General features: G+C 38.4%; 2 protein-coding genes across 6 annotated transcripts in view; one reads left to right on the top strand and one right to left on the bottom strand.

Annotated features, from left to right (window-relative positions):
- Nucleotides 1-15,911, top strand: part of RHOQ (ras homolog family member Q) — a 43,561-nt gene extending 27,650 nt beyond the window's left edge. The window contains exons 3-5 of one of the 2 annotated variants that reach the window (XM_006159892.3): nucleotides 7,561-7,629; nucleotides 8,024-8,119; nucleotides 12,651-15,911. In XM_006159892.3, coding sequence (XP_006159954.1) covers nucleotides 7,561-7,629; nucleotides 8,024-8,119; nucleotides 12,651-12,806 — 321 coding nt within the window. In that variant the 3' untranslated portion in view covers nucleotides 12,807-15,911. Of the gene's footprint in view, nucleotides 1-7,560; nucleotides 7,726-8,023; nucleotides 8,120-12,650 lie in introns of both variants that reach the window. The other variant, XM_006159891.3, reaches the window with a different exon arrangement.
- Nucleotides 13,174-22,605, bottom strand: part of PIGF (phosphatidylinositol glycan anchor biosynthesis class F) — a 36,385-nt gene continuing 26,953 nt past the window's right edge. For all 4 annotated transcript variants that reach the window (XM_006159889.3, XM_006159886.3, XM_006159887.3 and 1 more), the window contains exon 6: nucleotides 13,174-13,327. In XM_006159889.3, coding sequence (XP_006159951.1) covers nucleotides 13,214-13,327 — 114 coding nt within the window. In that variant the 3' untranslated portion in view covers nucleotides 13,174-13,213. The remainder of the gene's footprint in view (nucleotides 13,328-22,605) is intronic.

Below are 22,605 nucleotides of genomic sequence, written 5' to 3'. Positions count from 1 at the left end.
TTTCTTCTTTTCTTCTAGACTATGGCTCTGAGTTCTGCAGGGCACAAGAGAGATGCACAGGCACATTGTGGAAACTATTGCTCCTTTGAGCTTGTGGCCTCATTTTTGACATACAGGTATCTTATGAGAGGTCCTTGTAAGGTTTACAAGGTGTTTTACAAGTTAGATAGTATCTGATGCTTGTCCTTCCTTTCCATGTTGATTGCACTTACCACCATCCTGGACACATAATAGGTGCTTAGTAATGTTTCTCGGTTAAGTAGTTATACACTCTTATTTTTCTCATTGTAGTATATGACTGTTTCCTTTACTATGTCAAGTTGTCTGGAAGGTCATGACATATTTTTCTGTTTTTCTTTTTCTTTATTTAAAAAAAATTTAGAGGGACCAGCAGCTGGTGTAATGGCTATGTCCCTGGACTCCCATGTAGTCAACTGCAGTTTGAGTCCTGGACTGGTGGCTTAAACTCACACCGGGTGTATGTGCATGTACGCCCAAGATTCCGAGAGGATAAGGGGGGAGAAGGGATTGCGTTGTGGCAGCATGGCCATCCCCCCTGGGGGGTAATTTCTTGTTTCTGGCTCTTTGTCTCTCTCTCTCTTTCTGGTGAGTGCACACGCCCTATAGCAAAAACCTCTCCAAAAAAAAAAAAAAAAGAGAAAAAAATGAAAAAATTTTAGAGAGATTTTTTGCTATAGGGCATGTGTATGGAAAGGCAGAGAGAGATGAGAGATGGAAAGAGAGAAATAACCCTATGAGGGGATAGCCACACTGCAATCCCTTCTCTTCCATTCTCTTCTTGGGATCTTGGGCATGCATGCACACATGCCTGGGAGTCCAACAACATAACCATTACACCATCTGCTGGTTCCTTTTCTGTGTCTTTCTCTGCAGAAATGTGTAATGACTTTCCTGACAACCCAATATTTATGTGTTCTGTTTTTGCCTTTTTTTTTTTTTTCAAGCCAGAGGGTATGTGTCCTTACCAGAGAGAGACAGAGAGGAGAGGGAGAAAGCACCTCCCAATGGGACATGGTCATGCCGCAGTCCCTTCTCCAGTTACCCATACTGTCGGGATTTGGGGCATATGTGCAATGTGCTTGGTGTGTTTTTTCAAGCTGCTGGGTCTGGAATTAGAACTGTGATCAGCCGTGTGGGATCTAGTTTCCTTAACTACTAGGTCATGGGGCAGGCCCTACACACACACACACACATATATATATATGTATGTTTTGAATTCCTAACTAAACTGTAAGCTCCAAAGAGCATGATTATGAGTTTGATTTGTGTGTATATATCCTTAGAACATTTTCCATGCTGTATAATCTCCATAAATCCTTACTGATTGCTTTTAAATGGCAATGTATGATAGCATACCAGTTAACAAAGCTAAGGACAGTTTGGCAGAGGCTAAACTGTCCAGTGTGAGTGGTTTTATTTAAAATCCATGTTTTGTATATGTACTTTAGATAGACCTACACATCATAAAAACAAATATTTTAAACAAAGATCTGAAGTCTACATGAAGGGGACAAGAATAGTGTAGAAGCAAAGTGTTGCTGGCTAAGCTTCACCTAAAAGGGGTCTCCAGCCCCTGATGATTTGCAACCTTTTTCTGTTGCAGTTGAAAATCTTTTGTTTCCTCTCAGAACATTTGTTTGGTCTCTGACTGTCCGCAGATTCTTATTAGGAGATAAGGGTGTGATTTTTATTTTGGGGGGAATTTTTTATTTAATTTTATTTGTTGTTGTTTTTTAAAATTTGATCAGAGAGAGACAGAGAGAGAGACAGAGAGAAAGGGGAAGCGAGAAAGCAAGTGCAAAGTCCGGGACTCAAATCAGTGTCAGCCATGTGGGAGTCTAGGACCTTAACCACCATGCCACCTGCCAGTCCCAGTGTGTGATATTTGTAAGGAATAAGGTTAACATTATCACAGATTGAGGACTCTTTGATAATGGAGAGTCTAATCACTAAGCTACCAGAACACCCTTTTAGAAAGGTGACTTTCTGTTACTTAGCCAGTTGATAAGAAGCTAAAAAGGTTACTAAGCCTGTCCAACAATTTTGTTGATCAGACTCACCATTTTCTTCATGGTTTGAATATCAGATAATTGTCTTTAATATACTTTTCTCTGTTCCTGAGAATGTTCCAGTAACCATGCTCATATGTGTAAATACTTACTTTAAATTTAATTTTAGCTTTTTATTTTTTTGCTATTAGGTGCGTGTGCTTGTCAAAGAGAGTCAGAAATAGAGAGAGAGGAAAGTGAGATATCACCTCCCTGGGGGGATGGCCATGCTGCAATTCTCTTTCATTCTTTTCTCAGGATTTTGGGCACATGTGCCTTATGTGTTTTTTAAGCTGCTGGGACCAGGACTTGAACTTCAAAGTTGGCCATGTGGGATCAGGCCACCTTTACCACCACATGACGGCTGGCCCTAAATACCTACTTTTTAAAAATTAGAACTAAAATATAATTGGTTTGTTAATTAGGAGTTCACTGGAGAGTAGTCTGTGAGGAGTTCTGACTTTGGTACATGGTCATCAAAAGTAAGGGCATTTGCTCTACATTTCGCTTTCTTCACGTTCTCAAATTGAAAACACATAGCTTAGGATGAAGGATTCTGCATGCTTCCATTCCATTGTTTTATTCCTAAACCCAGCATTTCACAGTAAGTTTACTCAAGATACTGTGTAGTGGGTATAAACAATTTTAGATGATGCAGGGTACAGTGTATAGAAGGGATAATTAATTTTCTCAATTTGCTGTCTATTATTAGACTTCTAATTACTCGGGCAGGATAGAAGCAGAAAAGTCTCATTCTTATAATAACTGCCAATTATTTAGCCAGAGATGTCAGGCAGAAAGAGTTCATTTTAGTTTAGACTTTAGAAGTAACATTTTGTTCCGAGGAGTTCTCAGTGTACTTGTTTTTGTTTGGTTTTGTTTTATAACTCTCAATTCTTCACATTTTTTTTCTTTTTTGGAGAGGTTTTTGCTATAGGGCACATGCGCTCGCCAGAAAGACAGAGACAGAGAGACAGAAAGCAAGAAATCACCCCCCAGGGGGGATGGCCATGCCGCAATCCTTTCTCCACCATTCTCCTCTTGGGATCTTGGGCGCACATGCACACATACCCAGTGTGAGTTTAAGCCATCGGGTCTGGGACTCAAACCATGGTTGACTACATGGGAGTCCAACGACATAGCCATTACACTAACTGTTGGTCCCAGTTCTTCACATTTTAATTATTCCAACAAAATCTGTAATTTAACAAATATCTAAAAAATGATTGGTCTCTTTGTGCCTGCATGTCTCTCATTGAGAAAAGTCAAGATTCACTTATTTTAAAATTTTATTGATTTCTTCCATGAGAGAGGAGAATAGAGAGAGATAGAGAGGGAGAGAAAAAGGGAGACAGAGAGACAGGCACCAGGCACCCCCAGCGGGGTCCTCATGCCACAATCCATCCCAGTCTCAGCCAGCCTGGATCATGGACATGCACACAGATGCCCAGCATGCTCAGAGAGATTTGGGGCAGGAACCAAGGACCTTGCCTATGTAAGTCTAGTGGTGTTGCCACTGCAGAACTGCCTGGCCCCTCAATTACTTTTTATTTTTTGTCATATACCCCCCAGAGAGAGTGTATAGTTCTAGATAGATATCTCTGGTGAGGTAAACTTGCTTGAAAAGTAAATTTTTCATTAAAATTTTTAATGTTTGATAAAATAAAATTTTTTAAAGAAAAAACAATACTTAATATTTGGCTTTCTTGCTGCTTCTTATTCTTCTTCTTCTTTTTTTTTTTTATTTTTTTAAGGTTTTTGCCCACAGGGTGCGTGTGCTCACCAGAGAGAGACAGTGAGAGAGGAAAAGTGAGAAATCATCCCCCAGGGAGGATAGCCACACCACAATCCCTTCTCCTCCATTCTCTCCCTAGGATTTTGGGCATGCATGCATGCATATGTGCTCAGTGTGATTTTCAAGCTGCCAAGTCCAGGATTCAAACCATAGTTGATCATATGGGAGTACAACACCTTAACCACCATGCCACCTGCTGGCCCCTAATTTGGTTTTCCTTAAAAGACATAAATCTTACTTTGTTACATTTAGTCTATGTCAGTTTAGTTATAAAAAAAACTCATTAGTAAAGTAATAATGGATCTTTTTATTAATCTGAAAATTATATTGTCCTCAAGGGACTTCAGTTTGATTCATTTTGATGCCACTGCAGAAAATTTTATCTCACTAAAGGTGAGAGGAAGACACAAAACAAAGCCAGGAAATTGTGCAACTCATGGGAACTTGCATAGGTTTGCAGCAGAATAGGAGAATCAGTTTCTCATGAGATAAAAAAAGAATTTATATCAAAGCATGGGAAAAGTTCTTTTACGTGCCAAGCTCTAGGCTGAGTGGTTTAGTTATATTATTTCATTTATTTCTCATAATCCTGTGGGATAAGATCCTCATTTCTGTTTCTGTGAAAACTGGAAACCCATGGATGAGGAATGATTTTAATGAAAGCCCTTCATTCCTGGACCATATCAAGCACAGATTTGCTCAGAAGCTTGGAGCTGCTGTTTAGGATGCTAAAATTAAGTGCTGATTTTTGTTGTTGTTGTTGTTCTATGTGGATTTGTGGTTTGATGTACCCAATTGTACTATTTAACACTTAACCCGAATTTTCAAAAGGTGTTCTTTGTATTTTGTTAAAGAGTGATTATTTATTTATTTATTTTTCTCAGAGAGAAAAAGGGAAAGTGAGAAAGTAAGCTGCCAGGTTCAGTACTTAAACTATGGTCAGCCATGTGGGAATCTAGCACCTTAATCACCACACTACTTGCTGGCCCCTCTTTTTATCTTTTTAAAATTATTTCATGAGAGAGCAAGAAAGAGAAAGACATGCAGGTATCCTTACAGGGTCTTGCCATGCTGCATTCCTTCTCCTAGCCTTCTAGTCAGGCAGGATCAGGGGTGGTGTGGGCACACTTGGTGTGTTCAGGACAATAGGGATCTGAACCTGGGTTCTCCTATATGGCTTCAATATCACACAGCAGTGCCCTAACTGCCTGCAGTGCTGTGACTCTGCTAGTAGTCTTTTCATAGTGATAGGTTAAGGTGTTACATGTTTTATACTCCTCTGTTTGATTTCTTAATGAAATCAAATTTCTTCACATCAGAAGCAATTAGAGGTTCTACTTTTAAAAAGAAAAGATGCAGGGGTTGGCCTCATAGTCTAGTGGTTAGGGGAGCTGGATTCCAAATAGCCAACTGCAGTTTGAGCCCCAGTCTTAGCAGTTTAGGAGACACACCCACCCAGTGTCCTTATAGGATGGAAAAAATGGAAGGGAAGACAGTGAGATGTGACCACACCTCATTGGAGTGCTTCTCCCCTCTCTCCTCATGGCTCTTCAGCAAGCATGTGTGCTCTCTGGCAATTAAAAAATAAATAAAATAACAGGTCCAGAAGATTGGGGATGATATTTTCTCTTTTATCCCATGATAGCCAACACCTTAGAAATCTTTCAATACCCACAGCTCTAGATTTTAGGTATATACCCTTCAAAAGTCTTAACCTCCCAAGTCAGTAGTTGGAGACATTTATGATTTTGAGTAGAAAGTTACATTAAGAGGGAGACCAACAGTTAGTGTAATGGCTATGTTGCTGGACTCCCATGTAGTCGACCACGGTTCAAGTCCTGGACCCGGTGGCTTAAACTCACGCTGGGCGCATGTGCGTGCGTGCCCAAGATCCCAAGAGGAAAATGGAAGAGAAGGGATTGCGGTGTGGCCATCCTCCCTGGGTGTGATTTCTTGCTTTCTGTCTCTCTCTCTCTCTCTGTCTTTCCGGCGAGCGCACACGCCCTATAGCAAAAACCTCTCCACAAAAAAAAAAAAAAAAGTTACATTAAGAAAAGTAACAAACAGAAGATGACATGAAAGGAAGATTGTTCCATGAGGAAAGTGCTATTGCTGAGACTTCCAATAGAAGATGTATTTAATATTTCCTTGTTCCACACTTGTGCAGTTCTAGTAGTGAAGCAGGTCACTTAAGAAGAGAGGAGACCTAAGCTAAAAATGAAGTTTCCTTGAAACCAGGTGGATTCCCCTGTTCACTCACCAGAATGTACATAAGCAGAATTTTATGTCACATAAAATAGTCTGTACAAAATAGAATGTTCACTGCCTTTTGTGATAGAAACCAAGCAACCCTCAGGAGTGTAGCCCTCCATGAAATATGAAGCAGGAGTTTGAAATAATTGGTAGTCTAATGTATTCTGATTTGGACAGATCTCCAAGACGGGACAAGAAAGGTGCAGAACAGCAAATATTGCACAATCTTGTTCATGTACACATGTATAAATATGGACAGTTGTAGGGATATATTAGGTTGTTGGGAAAGTCATGAAATATTTTTCTGTGAAAAAATGTATTATGACTTTCCCAAAAACTCGATATATGCAGTTCTTAGCAGGTTAGGAGACACACTCACCCAGTGTCCTTATAGGATGGAAAAATGGAGAAGGCAAATAACTAGCAGGATACACAAGAAAATATTTGCAAAAGGGAATGGAAATTGGGGAAAATGGATTGTATGGATTTATTTTGGTTTTATCTTTTATATTTTCACAGACAGACATAATTCAGAAAACTATATAAACAGGGAAAGCAAAATTGAAGGTCTCAGTGAAGCTGTACAGTGGTTAAGTGCATAGGCTCTAGAGTAAAAATTGCCAGGGTTTGAGCTTCAATTCCTTTACTTAATAACTGCACATCTTTATGCAAGTTATTTAACACCTGTGCCTCAGTTTACTCAAATGAAAAACAGGTCAGTGCGTACATGGCATGTAGTTGTAAGGATAAAGTAAGTAATTCATGGAAGACATAGTACTGGCATGTAGTAAACATTTAGTTAGTATCTATTGGTTATCATAGATGGTAATACTTAGCACCAACTCTGCTCAACTTTTGGTGCAGACTCTTCAGTTGAAAATGGCTCTAGGGGCCAGCAGGTGGTGTGGTATTTAAGGCACTGGAGTCCCACATGGCCAGCCATGTTTCAAGTCCAGGACCTGGTGATCTGAATATCATACCAGCCACATGTGCATCCATGCAACCTAATCCTAACCCAAAATCCCTAGAGGAGAAGGGAGGAGAAGTGATTGCTGTGTGGCCATCTCCCTGAGGGCTGATTTCTCACTTTCTCTCTTTCTGTCTGTCTCTGGCAAGCACACATGCCTGTGGCAAAAACCTAAAAAAAAAAAAAAAAAAAAAAAAAAAAGTTTTTAGTAACAGCACTAGTAGTCATTATTTTCTCCAAGTTTTCTTTGTAGTTATTAGTGAGGTTGTCACATTTTCATCCTACCCATGTTCAGAATTTCAAAAGAGAATAACAAAAAACCAGATAGTTATCTTGTTTTATGTAGAGTGTCATGTGGTCCACTTATGGAATACTCCTGCATTTGCTTCTTTGGCCATATAATCTAATGTACATGTTATTAGTAAATTATACAAATGTAAATAGAAATAATGAGATTTCTTTTCTTCTTTCCTTAGGAAGACTATGATCGTCTGAGGCCTTTGTCTTATCCCATGACGGATGTCTTCCTTATATGCTTCTCTGTGGTAAATCCAGCCTCATTTCAAAATGTGAAAGAGGAGTGGGTACCAGAACTTAAGGAATACGCACCAAATGTACCCTTTTTATTAATAGGCACTCAGGTATATCTAGTTTGATTTTATCCATTTGAGAATAGGCACTGTGTCCTATCTAGGAGGGTTATATCAGACATATCACAACATTCAGCAAATAATCTTAGTTGTAAGTTAGTAAGTTCTATCATATTTTGGGGGGAAAAATAGTACCAAAAGAAAGCAGTTATATAACAGCTTTTAAAAAGTAAATACTTTTGTTTGATTTGGTGGGTAGATTTGTGGTGATTAAATAGGACTACATGTTTTGATTTCTTTTTTAAAGACCTGTAATATTATGGAACATTATTTGTTCTTTCTTAATTAGATTGATCTCCGAGATGACCCCAAAACTTTAGCAAGATTGAATGATATGAAAGAAAAACCTATATGTGTGGAACAAGGACAGAAGCTAGCAAAAGAGGTAATGGAAAATTTGCAGAATTCAAAAATAAATATAAGAGAAGCTAAGATAATAACAGAAGCTAACATATGTTATGTGTTTTTTTATATGACCAGCACTATACTGAATGCTTTACATGCATAATTTTATTTAATCTTATCCCCAACTCAGTGAGGTAGGTCTGTTTTACCCATTATACAGAAGAGAAAAAAAAAGGTTTAGAGATGTTAAGTATCTTGTCCAGGGTCTTGCAGGTAATAAATGGCACAGTTGGGTTTCAGTCCACAGCTTGAGTCTAGGACCCAATGTCTTACACCTGTGATACATTGCCAGTAGTATTTCCCTAAGATGTCACATAGAAATGGCCCAGCCCTTGTGGTGTAGACAGTAGCATGCTGAACTACAGTGCTGGAAACCACATGGCTGACTGTGGTTAGGAGCCCTGACCCAGTAGACCTGAAATGCTGGGTGCATATGCACATGTGCAAGATTCTGACAAACTGGAGGGCTGGGGTGTGAAAAGACCCTGTCAAGAATATCTTTCTGTCTCTTTCATGCATGCACATGAACTATTATGAATAAAAATAAACTTTTAAAAAGTTTCATATAGAGGGACCAGCAGTTAGTGTAATGGCTATGTCGCTGGACTCCCATGTAGTCAACCGTGGTTTGAGTCCCAGGCCCAGTGGCTTAAACTCACGCCGGACGCGTGTGCATGTGTGCCCAAGATCCCGAGAGAAGAATGGAGGAGAAGGGATTGCGGCGTGGCCATCCCCCTGAGGGGTGATTTCTCGCTTTCTATCTCTCTGTCTCTCTCTGTCTCTCTGGTGAGCACACATGCCCTATAGCAAAAAACCTCCAAAAAAAAAATTTTCATATAGAGACAGGTACTGATATTTTTAGCCTTTCTTAATTACTTAAACATTGTACTATGGCAGACCAGATTGTGTCTTCAGTTACGACTCAGAGCTAGATAATAAAGTAATATAGGATGACAGTTTAAATCCATGCTTAAAAAAATTATGGCTAGGTTTGAAAAGTAATGTGATGAAATTACTTCTAGTCTTTTTGTGAAAAGAGGATGGAAAATAGTACCATTCAAAAAAAGATATAACAGTGATGCATCTGATATCATTCGCCCTTGCTGCAAAGCTAGATTTACTTTTTTCTCCTTTTTTTTTTTTTTAGAGGTTTTGCTATATATAGGGTGCATGCAGTCCCCAGAAAGACAGAGAGAGACAGAAGTTGAAAAATTACCCCCCAGGGGGGATGGCTACACCACAATACCTTCTCCTCCATTCTCCTCTCAGGATCTTGGGCACATATGCACATGCGCCCAGCATGAGTTTAAGCTGCCCAGTCTGGGACTTGAACCACAGTCGATTACATGGGAGTCCAGCGACATAGCCATTATGCCAACTGCTGGTCCCACTTTTTTCTCCTTTTGGCCCTAATGTTATTACCTCTATTTTTTAAATGTTGTGACTATTTAATAGAACTTTTGTGAAAACAGAATCTAATCAGGTTTAATAAAACTTTCTAGAGGACAGTTTTTCCTAAAGCAAAAGATAAATGGCTTCACTACCAAAGCATTTTAGAAATTCCATGTATTCAGGCCAGCAGGTGGTATGAAGGTTAAGGTGACTGGATCCCACATGCCCGACTCCTCGGTTCAAGTCTTGCACTTGGTGTCTTGAAAATCATGCCAGGAATGTGTGCATCCATGCCCAAAATCCTGAGAGGAGAATGGAGGAGAAGGGACTATGGTGTGTCCATTCCCCCTGTGGGGGTGATCTCTCTTTCTCTGTCTCTCTCTTTGGTGAGTACATACACCCTATAGCAAAAACTGAAAGAAAAAATAAATTCCATGTTTTCAATATTGTAATCTTGAGGAGAAAGGGAATTCCTAAATGCTGTAAAGGTAAAAGTCAAAAGTGAAAACAATGATTTAGCTACATAAGAACTTCATACCATATCAAGTACCAGAAATAAAGTGAAAAGTCATGTAACAAAGTTGTTGGGTGGCAGAAGAATGAGTGTACTATACTCATCCTTAGTATACAAGAACCCCTTGCATATAGATAAATCAAAGATCTATATCCCAATAGAAAAATGAGATAAATAAAGAACATCAATGGAGAATTCACCAAAAAAAGAAAAGAAAAATGCAGTTTGCCATTCAAGATAGGAAATACAGTCAACTCATAAGTAGTCAAAAGTAAATTTCTTACTATAAAATTGGCAAAGTGAGAAATTCATCATAATTCCCATCCAAGGGTGCAGGGAAATGGGCACTCTACCGTACTGTTGATTGTGAATAAAAAAGCAATCTTGACAACATGCAGAAGCCTTAAAATCATCTACACTTGTATTTTATCTTTAATTGCCAGAAGGCATGTGCACTCACCAGAGAAGGGGGTTGGGGGAAAGAAAACACCCTCATGGGGCATAGTCATGCTTCAATACCTTCTCCATTTTTCTTGTCAGGCTTTTGGGCAAGCACACACATGCCCGGTGTGTTTTTCAAGTTGCGGGGGCCAGGACTCTAATTGCATGGTCAGCCATATAGGATCCTGCTCCCTTAACCACTGGACCACAGGGTAGCCCAATACACAGTTTTGATTAAGCAATTCCTTATGTAGGAAATTATCCTTAGAAAATTGTTAGGGTTGGGACCAGTGGATGGGGTAATGCTTATGTCGCTGGACTCCCACGTAATTGACTGCAGTTTGAGTCCCGAACCCAGCGGCTTAAAACTCACACTGGGCATGCGTGTGTGCATGCCCAAGATCCCAGTGGAGAATGGAGGAGAAGGGATTGCGGTGTGGCCATCCCCCTAGGGGGTGATTTCTCACTTTCTGTCTTTTTGCCCCCCTCTCTCTGTCTCTCTGGCAAGTATTCACACCCTATAGCAAAAAATCTGTCTCTAAAAAAAGAAAAGAAAAGAAAAAAAAATTGTTAGGGTGTTGGTCAAAGAGTACAATGTTACAGGAGGAATTTGGTTTTTTGAGACATATTTTATGACATAGTGACTATAGTTAATAATAGTGTGTTCTATATTTTCAAAACTGCTGATAGTTAATTTCAAATGTTTTCACCACGAGAAATGACAAGTATTTCAGGTGATAGATATGGTACATATCTTGATTTAATCATTCCATACTATACCCATATGTCATAACATTACTTTGTACCCCATACATATATACAATTATAATTTGAGTTTACAATAAAAAAAAGAAAATTATTAGAGATGTGCTACAAAGATGCTACATTATTTATGACAACAACCCCAACTAACCTTGCATCTATTAAAAATTCATAGTAAAATATCTGTTAAGATGTTCATATTTATTATGTAGCTTCAGAAAAAAAAAATAGTTGAGGCTGTTCCAGATCTAGAACTGTCAGCTGATTTGGGCAGTTTGTCCCTTCTTGAAACACTTTATTCACTTGGCTTCCTTGATTTCTCCCCTCAGTGGCCTTTCCTTTATTCCTTCATCTCTCCTGTCTCTGAATGTTGGAGGGCTCCTGAGGTCAGCAGTTGGCTTCTTACACCACATTCACTCTCTAGGCCTCAGTCAGCTTCTCTGTGGCTTAAACAGTCTATGAACTGAAGACTTCCAAGTTTCCATCTCTAGCCCAGACCTCTTCCCTAAACCCTAAATGTTATCTAAACTCTAGATGGTATCTCAACAACAGTAGCCATGAGTCTCAAAATACAAGCTTGATCAAGTCACTGTTATGCTCAGAATCCTCCCACAGCTCATTTTGGGAAAAGGCTAGAGTGTGTATTGTGGCTTACAGACCACTGCTCCCTTGGCCTCACTCACTGTACTCCAAGCACACTGGCCTCCTTGCAGTCTCCCCAACTTTCTACCTCAGGTCCTATGGACTTTTGCTACTCTCTGCCTGGAACATTCTCTGCTCTGTGGACTCATTCATCTTTTCACTCCTTTCAGGTTTTTGCTCAAATGTCACTTTTTCAATGTGAAACTGTTTCTTGAATGCCCCGAGCATGTTCCTGCATCAGAGTCTTTGCATCTGTGGCCCCTCAGCCTGGATCTCTTCCCCTAGGTAGTCCTCACTGACTTCACCTGATAAGCCCTCCTGGACCACCACCGGTGTCTTCAGCAGCCCTCCCTCATCTCCCTCACTCTGTCCTCTCTCCTTTTTGTCCTGCCATTTACACTGTCTGCTCTAGGTATCTTCCTTTGTGTGTCTCTCCACAGAAGAATGTAAGCAAATGCAGGTGCTACACTGCAGAGAGATTGCTCTTTTGTTAGTTCATTGATGTACTCCTAGCACCTAAATAGCCTTTGACGTATAGTTAGATACCCAGGATATATTTCATGAATGATTTTTTTTTGTAGAAAAAGTCTGGAAGGACATATACTAGTATTTTAACTGTTGGCTATCTCTGATGTTATGAATATGGATGACAAGTTTATTTTTGCATAGCTGTATTTTATCATTTTCCTTACAGTGATGTTTGTGTCATACCCATTGTATAAAAAGATTTTATATGTGTGACTTTTTTTCTCCCTCCCAGATAGGTGCATGCTGCTATGTGGAATGTTCAGCTTTAACCCAGAAGGGATTGAAGACTGTTTTTGATGAGGCTATCATAGCCATTTTAACCCCAAAGAAACACACAGTAAAAAAAAGAATAGGATCAAGATGTATAAACTGTTGTTTGATTACGTGAGAAACATCTTCAGTGGCCAAGAAAACTGTCCATTTCTCTCAGAAAGCATATGAAATGCTACACCTATACTCAGACCTCTTATAATGAAGCAGTTTAAAACTTGAAAAGAAAAAAAAACAAAAAAACAAAAAAACCTGTCCTCAGAATTCTAAAAAGTTCATTAAGAATGTTTCTTAAAGGTCTAAGAAGCAGTAAACAGCATCTGAAGCCACAATCTATTATAAATACTTTATTTCAACTAGAAGGTACAATCTCTCAGGGGTTTCATAGTTTAAAAAGCTACAATCACATCATGTTATAACTACATAAAAAAACAGTGCTGTAAATGGAACTGCTTGGCTTTGACCATATACATTTCTGCACAGCCCTTATGGAATCTGCACAAAGAAATATCTTCTTTGCTTCAGTTAATTGTTCTTGTATGTAAGTTGCTTTCTATTCCAGTATATCCAGAGTGGTGAAATAACAAGGCCAGCCACATAGCCAAAGGTCGCTCCAAGCGTACAGGAGATGGGCCATACCTGAGGAGAGAATGTAGGAGATCGAAAAGAACAAATGTTTTACTATTACTTGAGCACAAGTTAAATGTAATCTAAATATTTCTATATTAAAGCTTAATGTGCTTTCTTAAAGAATGCCAAAAGTGTAATAAGGTCATAAATGCATTTATCATCAACACTAAAAAGTGTACACATTTTAGTTAATGTGCATTAAACTGTAACAAGGCTTCTGGCAATTGTAGCTTTAGTTTGATGCTCCCCAAAGTGCATGAGATACATGCTAAAATTACAGATTAAAATTTTGGGTCAAACTCCATAATCTTGGACTCAATTTAGCTCTTGGAACTAGTTGGTGATTTTTTTTTCCTAAATTCCCACATTGTGTACATCAAATGAATGAGAATGCATATGCTGGCCAAATCACAAGAAACTTTATTTAAGTTGTATTAAAAAAGAAAGATCTAGAATTCAAGCATGCTACATGGAATTTGTAACAAAGCTGCTGCTTCCATAATAAAACTAATGTCACTCTTCAGATACAGATACTGGAACCACAGCAAAGGTTAAAACTACAACTTTACACACCAAGAAAGTCAGCTAAATACTGGCTTTCAAATACCCATTTTCTCCAGCTGTGTTACATTTCACAATAGTACATCAAGCCAGAAGTAAAATAATGTTAATTTCATCCATGAGCAGTGTGTATTGGTCCCTAGGTAAAGGCTCTGTTAAAAAAAAAGTTGAAGAAAAATTTTCATGTTCATTGTGAAGTTTATTTGGTATACTGGAGCCATTTCTAATCTTTCTCTGGGGAGACGGGCCATAGACCTGTTAGAGGTGAACCATCTTAATTATTAGCTCTGTTACTTAATTCATTTTGTTTGGTCTGCTGTGGATCTGCCTTATTCCACTACCATGCAACAGATGATAGTGTTAGACAAAGCTTCAGTGTGAACAACCTAATGCAGTTTAGACAAACATAATCTAATCCATAACTTTTTTTTTTTTTGCAGCTTTCCCACATTTAAACTGTTGTCTAAATTATTATTTCTTTATGTCTTTGGTGGGCCTCTGTTAATTTCCATGACTTGAGATTATAGCTACGTCTGTTGCACAGATTGGGTAATGGAACACTAAACTTTTATACTTGAAAACGACAGCCTTAAATGCTCTTATCAGTCACAAATCTAGGATGTACTGTCTTGTATGTGAGCTTTGTAGAGATTTTTAGATACATAAGCCTCATCTTCCCCAACGAAGAATGGAGAAAGTCTACTGGATACTAATCAGGAAGCTTCTTGCTGAACTGGACATTGGATGTCTTCTTTCTCCTAAGAAACGAAGGTTCCCATTAAATATCATGGCCTTATGTATGGGCAAATGGAATCTTATGTAACTTTCTCTTTAATTTTGGCCTGCTATTTTTAGATAGGATTGAAAGGAATTGTATAAATCAGTTAACATTATTAGTTAAGTTGTCCAACACATGGTATAAAGGAATTAAGACAGTAAAGTATTATACCTTTCCAACTTGCCTTTGGGGATTTGATGGGGATTTATTTTTTTCAAATTCACATCTCTGAAACCCTTCACATCCATGGTTTACGAGCCAATGAAAGTTAAAATCTAGAATCTGTCCTGCCCTAAGTGAACTGTATTAGGAATCTGGAAACAAACCGATGTTTTATCTGTTTCCTGGCTGGGCCTCAGTTTCCTCATTTTTTTGTAAATATGGGAGGTAGAACAGATGAGTTCCACTCTCTCTCCCATTTATCAACTTTTATGATTTCCTTATTAACAATACCACTATTGGACATACCTTTTCATCTTCACATTCTCGAGATGGTAAAAATCATGTATATAGATAATTAGAACTCTAAGCAAAGATGATTGTATCATCGAACCTGAGGTGCCTTAGGTACTCTATTGACCTTGATGGGGTTTGGAGTTTCCCATCGCTTATTACGAGCTTTTTAATTGCTTGGTTCTTTAGTATTTCTTTTTGCCAAATCCTTCCTGCCATTTTAACTAAAAGCCAAAGATTTGTTTTCTGTTCATAAGCCGATTGTAGAAAAATTGCCTTATTTTCAGAAGCATGTCTTCATTAAAGGCTTAGGTTTTAATAGAAATTCCAACTAATTGCTGGGATGACTATTTCAAACTCGTGAAATTTCTGGGAAGTAAAAATACTTCAAAATATTTTACTGATGAATTTTGCTAGTGAATGAAAGAAATGTGTAGTTAATCAGTTTTTGCCTACAGAGAATCAGTTTTAAAGTTCTTAAACAAAAATAATTTTAGGGGCTCCCTGAAATCTTATTTAATGCTTTGCTAACTTACACTCTTATTCTATCTCTACAGGTACACTGTAGGTTAGCCCATGCTGAGTTATCATATTGCCAATAAGGAGAGACTGAATTAATGGCTTTTGTTATGAATTATTTTAGTTACTTTACACACTGCTTCCATTTGATTTTAATTATTAATCTGAAATACCAAATTAAATACTGGTTTGTTGGTTGATGTTTTTTAAGTGGTTGTTACTTTAACAGTGTCCCTTCCTAACACATGGGGTTACAAATAAAATAATATGCGTAGTTTACTATCTATGTAAAGCACTGAACTTCTTACCTGAGTAGCTTTTATTTAACACCCTTAGTAAGCATTTGGGATGACACTTTTTCCTGTAATTTCCTCATGCTGAGAGTCTCCTCTTCACTGGCAAAGAGTAAGCACCTACACTCAGTTGAAAAACTCACTGTCAAAATGTAGGGAGAGTAACAGTCCCTCATGAATCCCAGGCAAATTCCAATTTGAGTTACTAAATCTTATTTTTGTCACTTTGTAATTTCAGTATGGCTCTTTGTACTCAAACACACACATACACATTCACACGCATTCTTGAAGCAGCTGCCATACTTTGCTTGCAATGGAATGCCAAAAATGAAATAAATGTTGGTTTAAAAATTGTGTGATGAGGGTTGAGGCTTGGAATACTTTCTATTCAATATTATGTAAATCCCAAGAAAGCCATGCCATCAGCAAATTAAACTGTTGGACTGGTTTAAAGACTTTGCTAGTGGTGTGTCCAGCTTTGCACTTACAAGAGCACCTGCTGACTTCCCTGCAATAAGCAGAGGTTAGTAGTAACATAGTCATTTTTTTAAAAAGAGTTTGTAAAGGTAAGTTTCTTGAGGGGGGAACACTGCCAGAGGGTGAGTGTGCTTACCACAGAGAGATACAGAGACAGAGAGAGAGAGAGAGCACCCTTCATGGGAATGGTCACACCACAATCCCTTCTCTTCCACTTCTCCCTTCTTTTAGGATTTTTGGGCATGTGCAGACATGCACCTGGCATATGTTTCGAGCCAATGGGTCTAGGACTCGAACCAGAGTCAGCCATGTGAGATACAGCCACCTTAACCATCAGACCACAGGATGGCCCAACTTTCCTGACTTTGTAGACCAACATATGGAATGACAAAAAGAGCAGTTGAAGGGAGTTGTGGGGGGAGGTTGCCAGTTAATAATTTATCAACATTTTCTTATAATTGTTTTAAGAAACTTAAAAGCCAACATTATGACAACAAAATTTATATTGACTTGTCAAACATCCCTAGCTTCATCATGTATTTTCATAATTAGATCTTAAAGTTTTCCATTTAAAACCATTTCTTTCACATATGGAGGTATTTCTATTTAACATTCTTCATGCTATGAATAGGATTTTTTTCTTTTTAAAAAAAATATGGTTATCAGACAATTCAACTGCATCACTATAAACACTTTTCCAAATTATGGTGATTTGTGATGGCTATATATAATTTGTTTTGCTTAAGGAAAATAGAAAACTAAAAAGATATTCATATAAAGGAACTCATTCACAAGTGTTTGCCACCAAAATGACAATCTTCTTTTTATTCAGCTTTTTATAAATTCAAATGTTTTGGAAAAAAAATCATTAAATAGAAGAAATCCCATGTTGCATAACAGAATATAATACATTATAAAAACAGATAAAATTGTTAATATTACCATTAAAAAAATCTATTTTAAAACATGAGTAACTATACCATGTGGGGGAAAAATCCTCTTTAGAGTACTGTAACTGTCCTTTCCTTGAATCAAATGCCTTTTTAAAAAGTTTGTTTACTCAATGAGTGAGGGAAACAGAAAGAGGGGTACACCTCCAGGAGGGTCTTCATGCCACAATCCTACCCCTAGCCTCGGCCAGCCAGGATCATCGACATGTGTGCATGCCCAGCATGCACATACCTCAGGATGCAAACCCAAAACTTTCCCGTGTGGAAGCAGAGCATAGCTTTACCTCTAAGCTCCCACAGCTGGCATCAAATGACTATTATATATTTTTTATGACTTAAACCAAAAGTGGTCAGTGTTCCCTGAAAATAATAATCAAGACTAACAAAGGCATTATATAGCATAGGGTCTAGTTACATGATACCAGTAATAAATTATTGGTGTGTCGGGTGGGGGGGGGTCAGTCCTGCAGTCTAGTATTTAAGGGAGCCAAATCCCACTTTGGCCAACTGAGGTTCAGTTCCTAGCTCAGCAACTTGAAAAACATACTGGATGCATGTGTGTGCATGACCAAAATCCCAACAGGATGGAGAAATGAAAGAGAAGTGACTGCAGTGTAACCATGCCTGCCCACTATTGGAGAGGTGCTTCCTCTACCTCTGGTCAACACATCTACCCTGTGGTATTAAGTTATTTTTTGGGACCAGTGGGTGGTGTAGTGGTGAAGGCGCTGGATTCCCATATGGCCAATCATGGTTCGAGTCCCGGTCCTGGCAGCTTAAAACTCATGCCAGGCACAAGGCAAGTGCATGCATGCTCAAAATCCCAGGAGGAGAATGGAGAAAGGATTATGGCATGGCCATCCCCACTAGGGGGTGATTTCTTGCCTTATCCCTGTCTCTAGCGAGCACATGTGCCCTAAAGCAAAAATATCTTCAAAAAACCCTTTCAGGAGGAATTAGACAATTTCATCTTTTTTTTTTTTTGGAGAGGTTTTCACTATAGGGTGTGTGCGCTCGCCAGACAGACAGAGAGAGACATGGAGACAGAAAGCGAGAAATCACCCCCCGGGGGGATGGTCACGCCGCAATCCCTTCTCCATTCTCCTCTCGGGATCTTGGGCACGCACGCACACGCGCCCAGCGTGAGTTTTAAGCCACTGGGTCTGGGACATGAACAGTGGTTGACTACGTGGGAGTCCAGCGACATAGCCATTACACTAACTGCTGGTTCCCGACAATTTCATCTTAATATGTTAAGAACAGATTTATAATACATAATACAGATATAAACTTTGCATGTTTTCTCTGTACATTTCAAAACTTTTTTTTTTAGGACATGTGCACTCACCAGAGACAGACAGCAGGGAAAGTGAGAAAGCAAGATGCCATGTCCAGGACTTGAACCACAGTCAGCCATGTGGGAATCCAGTGCCTCAACCACCATGCCACCTGCTGGCCCTCAAAATTATATGAATAGCTTATTTCTACCTAAAGACCACACTACTCAGTTCTAATCAGGCATTTCTACAAAATACTCTGCTTACATTTTAGAAAACAAAAATGTATTAACATATGAGGTTACTTCAAAAGTTGGAAAAATGGAATTAAAATATGAGTTTATTTTGGTGCTAAAGATTTTTTTTTAAATCCATGAATAGTTTTATCATAATGCACATTTTCCATTAACTTTTTGAAGACCTCTAGTGTCTATATAGCATTTGGTATTTTTCAAAGCATGTCTAAGCAGAACAGAATAATGAATGTGAACACTTATTCTGATACAAGACAGACTGGATTTGGGTCTTGCCTCTGCCATTTACCAGATACACAACCCTAGGCAAGCCATCTAACCTTTCTATGCCTCGGTTTTTTCATCTGCTAAAGAAGGATTGCTGTAAAACTTGCCTCTTAGGGTTGTAATGATTAAATGAGATAATATGCTATGTGGTACTTATAACCATTCCCTATAACAGTATTTGGCACATAGTATAAGCGGCCAGTATATGTAAACCCTAGTTGATTATAATATTTTAGTTCATATTCCTAATAGGTATGTATGAAATAAGTTGCCATTATAATTTAGAGTAGCATCATTCCCCAAATATACAACAACCTGTAAAACTGCTCCTACTACAGAAGAATCTGACCAAATTTTCTGTTAAGTACTTTTTAAATGTTTTTTAAGGGGCCAGCAGGTGGTGTAGAGGTTAAGGTGGCTGGATCCCACATGGACAAATCTGAGGTTCGGGTCCTGAACACTGTGGCTTGAAGATTATGCTGGGCATGTGTGCAAACTCATGTGCATGCAAGTGTGCCTAGAATCTTGAGAGGAGAACTGAAGAGAAGAGACTGTGGTGCAGCCACTGCAGGAGGTGATTTCTGTCTCTCTCTGTCTCCAGTGAGCACATGAACCTTATGGCAAAAATCTTAAAAAAAAAAATAGGTTTTAAAGAATTCGGGTTTCTTTCCTGCCAAATGTGATCCTTGCATATACCAGGACATGTCAAGAAATTAGTGGAAAAATGGAATTAAAGTACAAGTTTATTTTCATGGGAAAAACTTTGAAATCCATGCATAGTTTTTTCATAATACATATTTCACATGAACTTTTGAAGATTTTGTGTGTGTATGTGTGTGTGTGTGTGTGTGTGTGTGTATACACACATTTGCATATGATTGCAGAGGTTCACAAACCTCTGAAGCCCATTTATGGACTCTTCATTAAGAATCCCTGCACTTGCATCACTCTAATATAACAAGTATTTTTATTAACTGTTCTAGGTGGTCAAAGAAATTCAGTGATTTTTTTTTTTACTTTTTGGGTTTCAGAACTTTAAGAGTCAGTTTCAATGATGTAGACTGCATTTGTTTATAAATACATGATTTAAAAGTAAACAGTTTAAATACACTTTATTTGATTATAAAATGCACGTTGTTATTTATGTTTCTTTAATATATAATAAATAATAACAAAAGATTTAAAAACTTGTAATGTTATTAAAATTATATCTACAAGTTTTGATATTCTACACAATAGAGCTGACCCCTGTACCATGCAGGTCCACTTATACAGAGTTTTTGTTTTTTTCAATAAATATCATAAATATATTTTCTTTTCCTTATGATATTTTTAACATTTTCTCTCTCTTATTTTATAGTAAGAATACAACATAATACACATAACAGACAAAATGTGTTAATTGACTATGTTATCAGTAAAGCTTCCAGTCAACAGTAGCCCCTTAGTAGTTAAGTTTGGGGGAATTAAAAGTTACATGCAGATTTTTGGTAGCATTGGTAGAGGAGGGAGATGAAGCCCCAGCCCCTGCATTGTTCAAGGGTCAACAGTAGCTACTTTGGTATGTTTATAAGTTGCTGCAAGTTTTCTCAAATGATGATCATTTATTTGAAATTAGGTAATGATACTATTTTTTGAAATTATTTTATATTTTATTGCCAGAGGGTACATGTTCTTGTCAGAGAGAGGGAAAAAAAGGAAAGAGAAAGCACCCTCCTCCACAAGGGGGCATGGTCATTCCACAATCCCTACTCCATCTTGCTATCCTGTTAGAATTTTGGGCACTCACACATGTACGTGTGTGTACACACGCTCAGTGTGTTTTTCAGGCTGCTCGGCTGAGACCCAATCATGTGGTTGGCCATGTGGGATCTGGCTCCCTCAACCACTTGATGATGGGGTCAGCCTGTAAAGCTATTTATAAATGTTCAACAAAAGGTTAAAAAGTAATTATACCAAAATATGAAGCTATTTTCTGAAGTACATTGTATTTTTTTCTTTAATATTAAGAGAGAGACAAAGAGACAGAAAGAGAGAAATTATCCCCCAGGGGGGATGGCCATGCTGCAATCCCTTCTCCTCCATTCTCCTCTCAGGATCTTAAGTACGCATACACATGCACGTGGTGTGAGTTTAAGCCACTGGGTCCAGGACTCGAACCACAATCAACTACATGGGAGTCCAGCGACATAGCCATTACACCAACTGCTGGTCCCTAAAGTACATTGTATTTTATTTAGAAGTTTTGCTTTTTTATGTATTTATTTTTCGTGGAAGCAGCAGGGGGCAGTGAAGTGAGAACAATTTGAGTCTGGGGGCCAGTTTGGCAGCTTACTGTGCATATGACCTTGGCCAGGTCATGTAACATCTGAGCCTCAATTTCCCAATCTGCATAAGAGAGATAGTATCTTTTGTACTTAAAACATGGGGCTGTTGTATTAAACAATATTGTGAAATATGTCATAAAAGTTATAGAGTAGCACATTACTTTGTATATTACATGTTGTAAATTGAAAAACTTAAACTTACATGAACAATAATGTAAAGTATTTAAGTAAATGATACTGATTGGAAATAATAAGTAGGACCAACAGCTTAAAATAAATAAAACAGTTTATGAGAGATGTTACACTGTGCAGTAAGACTATTCCCTTAGCCCTCTAATGCAATCATCTTTAATAAGTTCTGTTCTTTACATGACACGTTGAAGGAGTATAAAGTTTACTAGAGAGAACTTTTCAGGAGCTATGTAACACCCTGGTATTATGTTAACCATTTGTGGGTCCCCCTCAGAAATACAGGAGCAATTTCTTGTTCTTAACTGTCATTTTTAATACATTTTAAAAAACGAAGTGCAGACTTTGTTTTTTTTTTTTGTTTTTTTTTTTTGGGGGGGTAGAGGTTTTTGCTATAGGGTGCGTGCACCCGCCAGACAGAGAGAGAGAGACAGAGAGATAGAAGGCGAGAAATCACCCCCAGGGGGGATGGTCACGCCACAATCCCTTCTCCTCCATTCTCCTCTCGGGATCTTGGGGGCATACATGCACACGTGCCTGACGTGAGTTTAAGTCGCCGGGTCCAGGACTCGAACCGCGGTCGACTATGTGGGAGTCCAGCAACATAGCCATTAGGCTAACTGCTGGTCCCTGGTTTTAAACCTATCACTTGTAGCTATTTTTTAAAAATTTCATATGAATTACGCATTTGTTCATTCAGACCTACTTATTAATTCCCTACTATAAACCATGCAGTTACAGTATAAGTTGACATTAAATTATTTCATTTCAGAGCTGGCCCTTGGCAGAGCAATTAAGTGCTATGCACAGGGAGCTGGATCCCCCATGGCTGACCATAGTTCAAGTCATGGTCCTGGCACTTGAAAAGCATGCCAGGCACATGTGCATGGGTGTATAAATACTGATAGGAAGGAGGAATGAGGAAAAAAAGACTATGACATG

Source organism: Tupaia chinensis, unplaced genomic scaffold (assembly GCF_000334495.1).
Source record: "Tupaia chinensis unplaced genomic scaffold, TupChi_1.0 Scaffold000661_1, whole genome shotgun sequence".
NCBI lineage: Eukaryota > Metazoa > Chordata > Mammalia > Scandentia > Tupaiidae > Tupaia > Tupaia belangeri.
The sequence above is the reverse complement of the archived record's forward strand: the minus strand, read 5'-3'. Positions and strand labels throughout refer to the sequence as shown.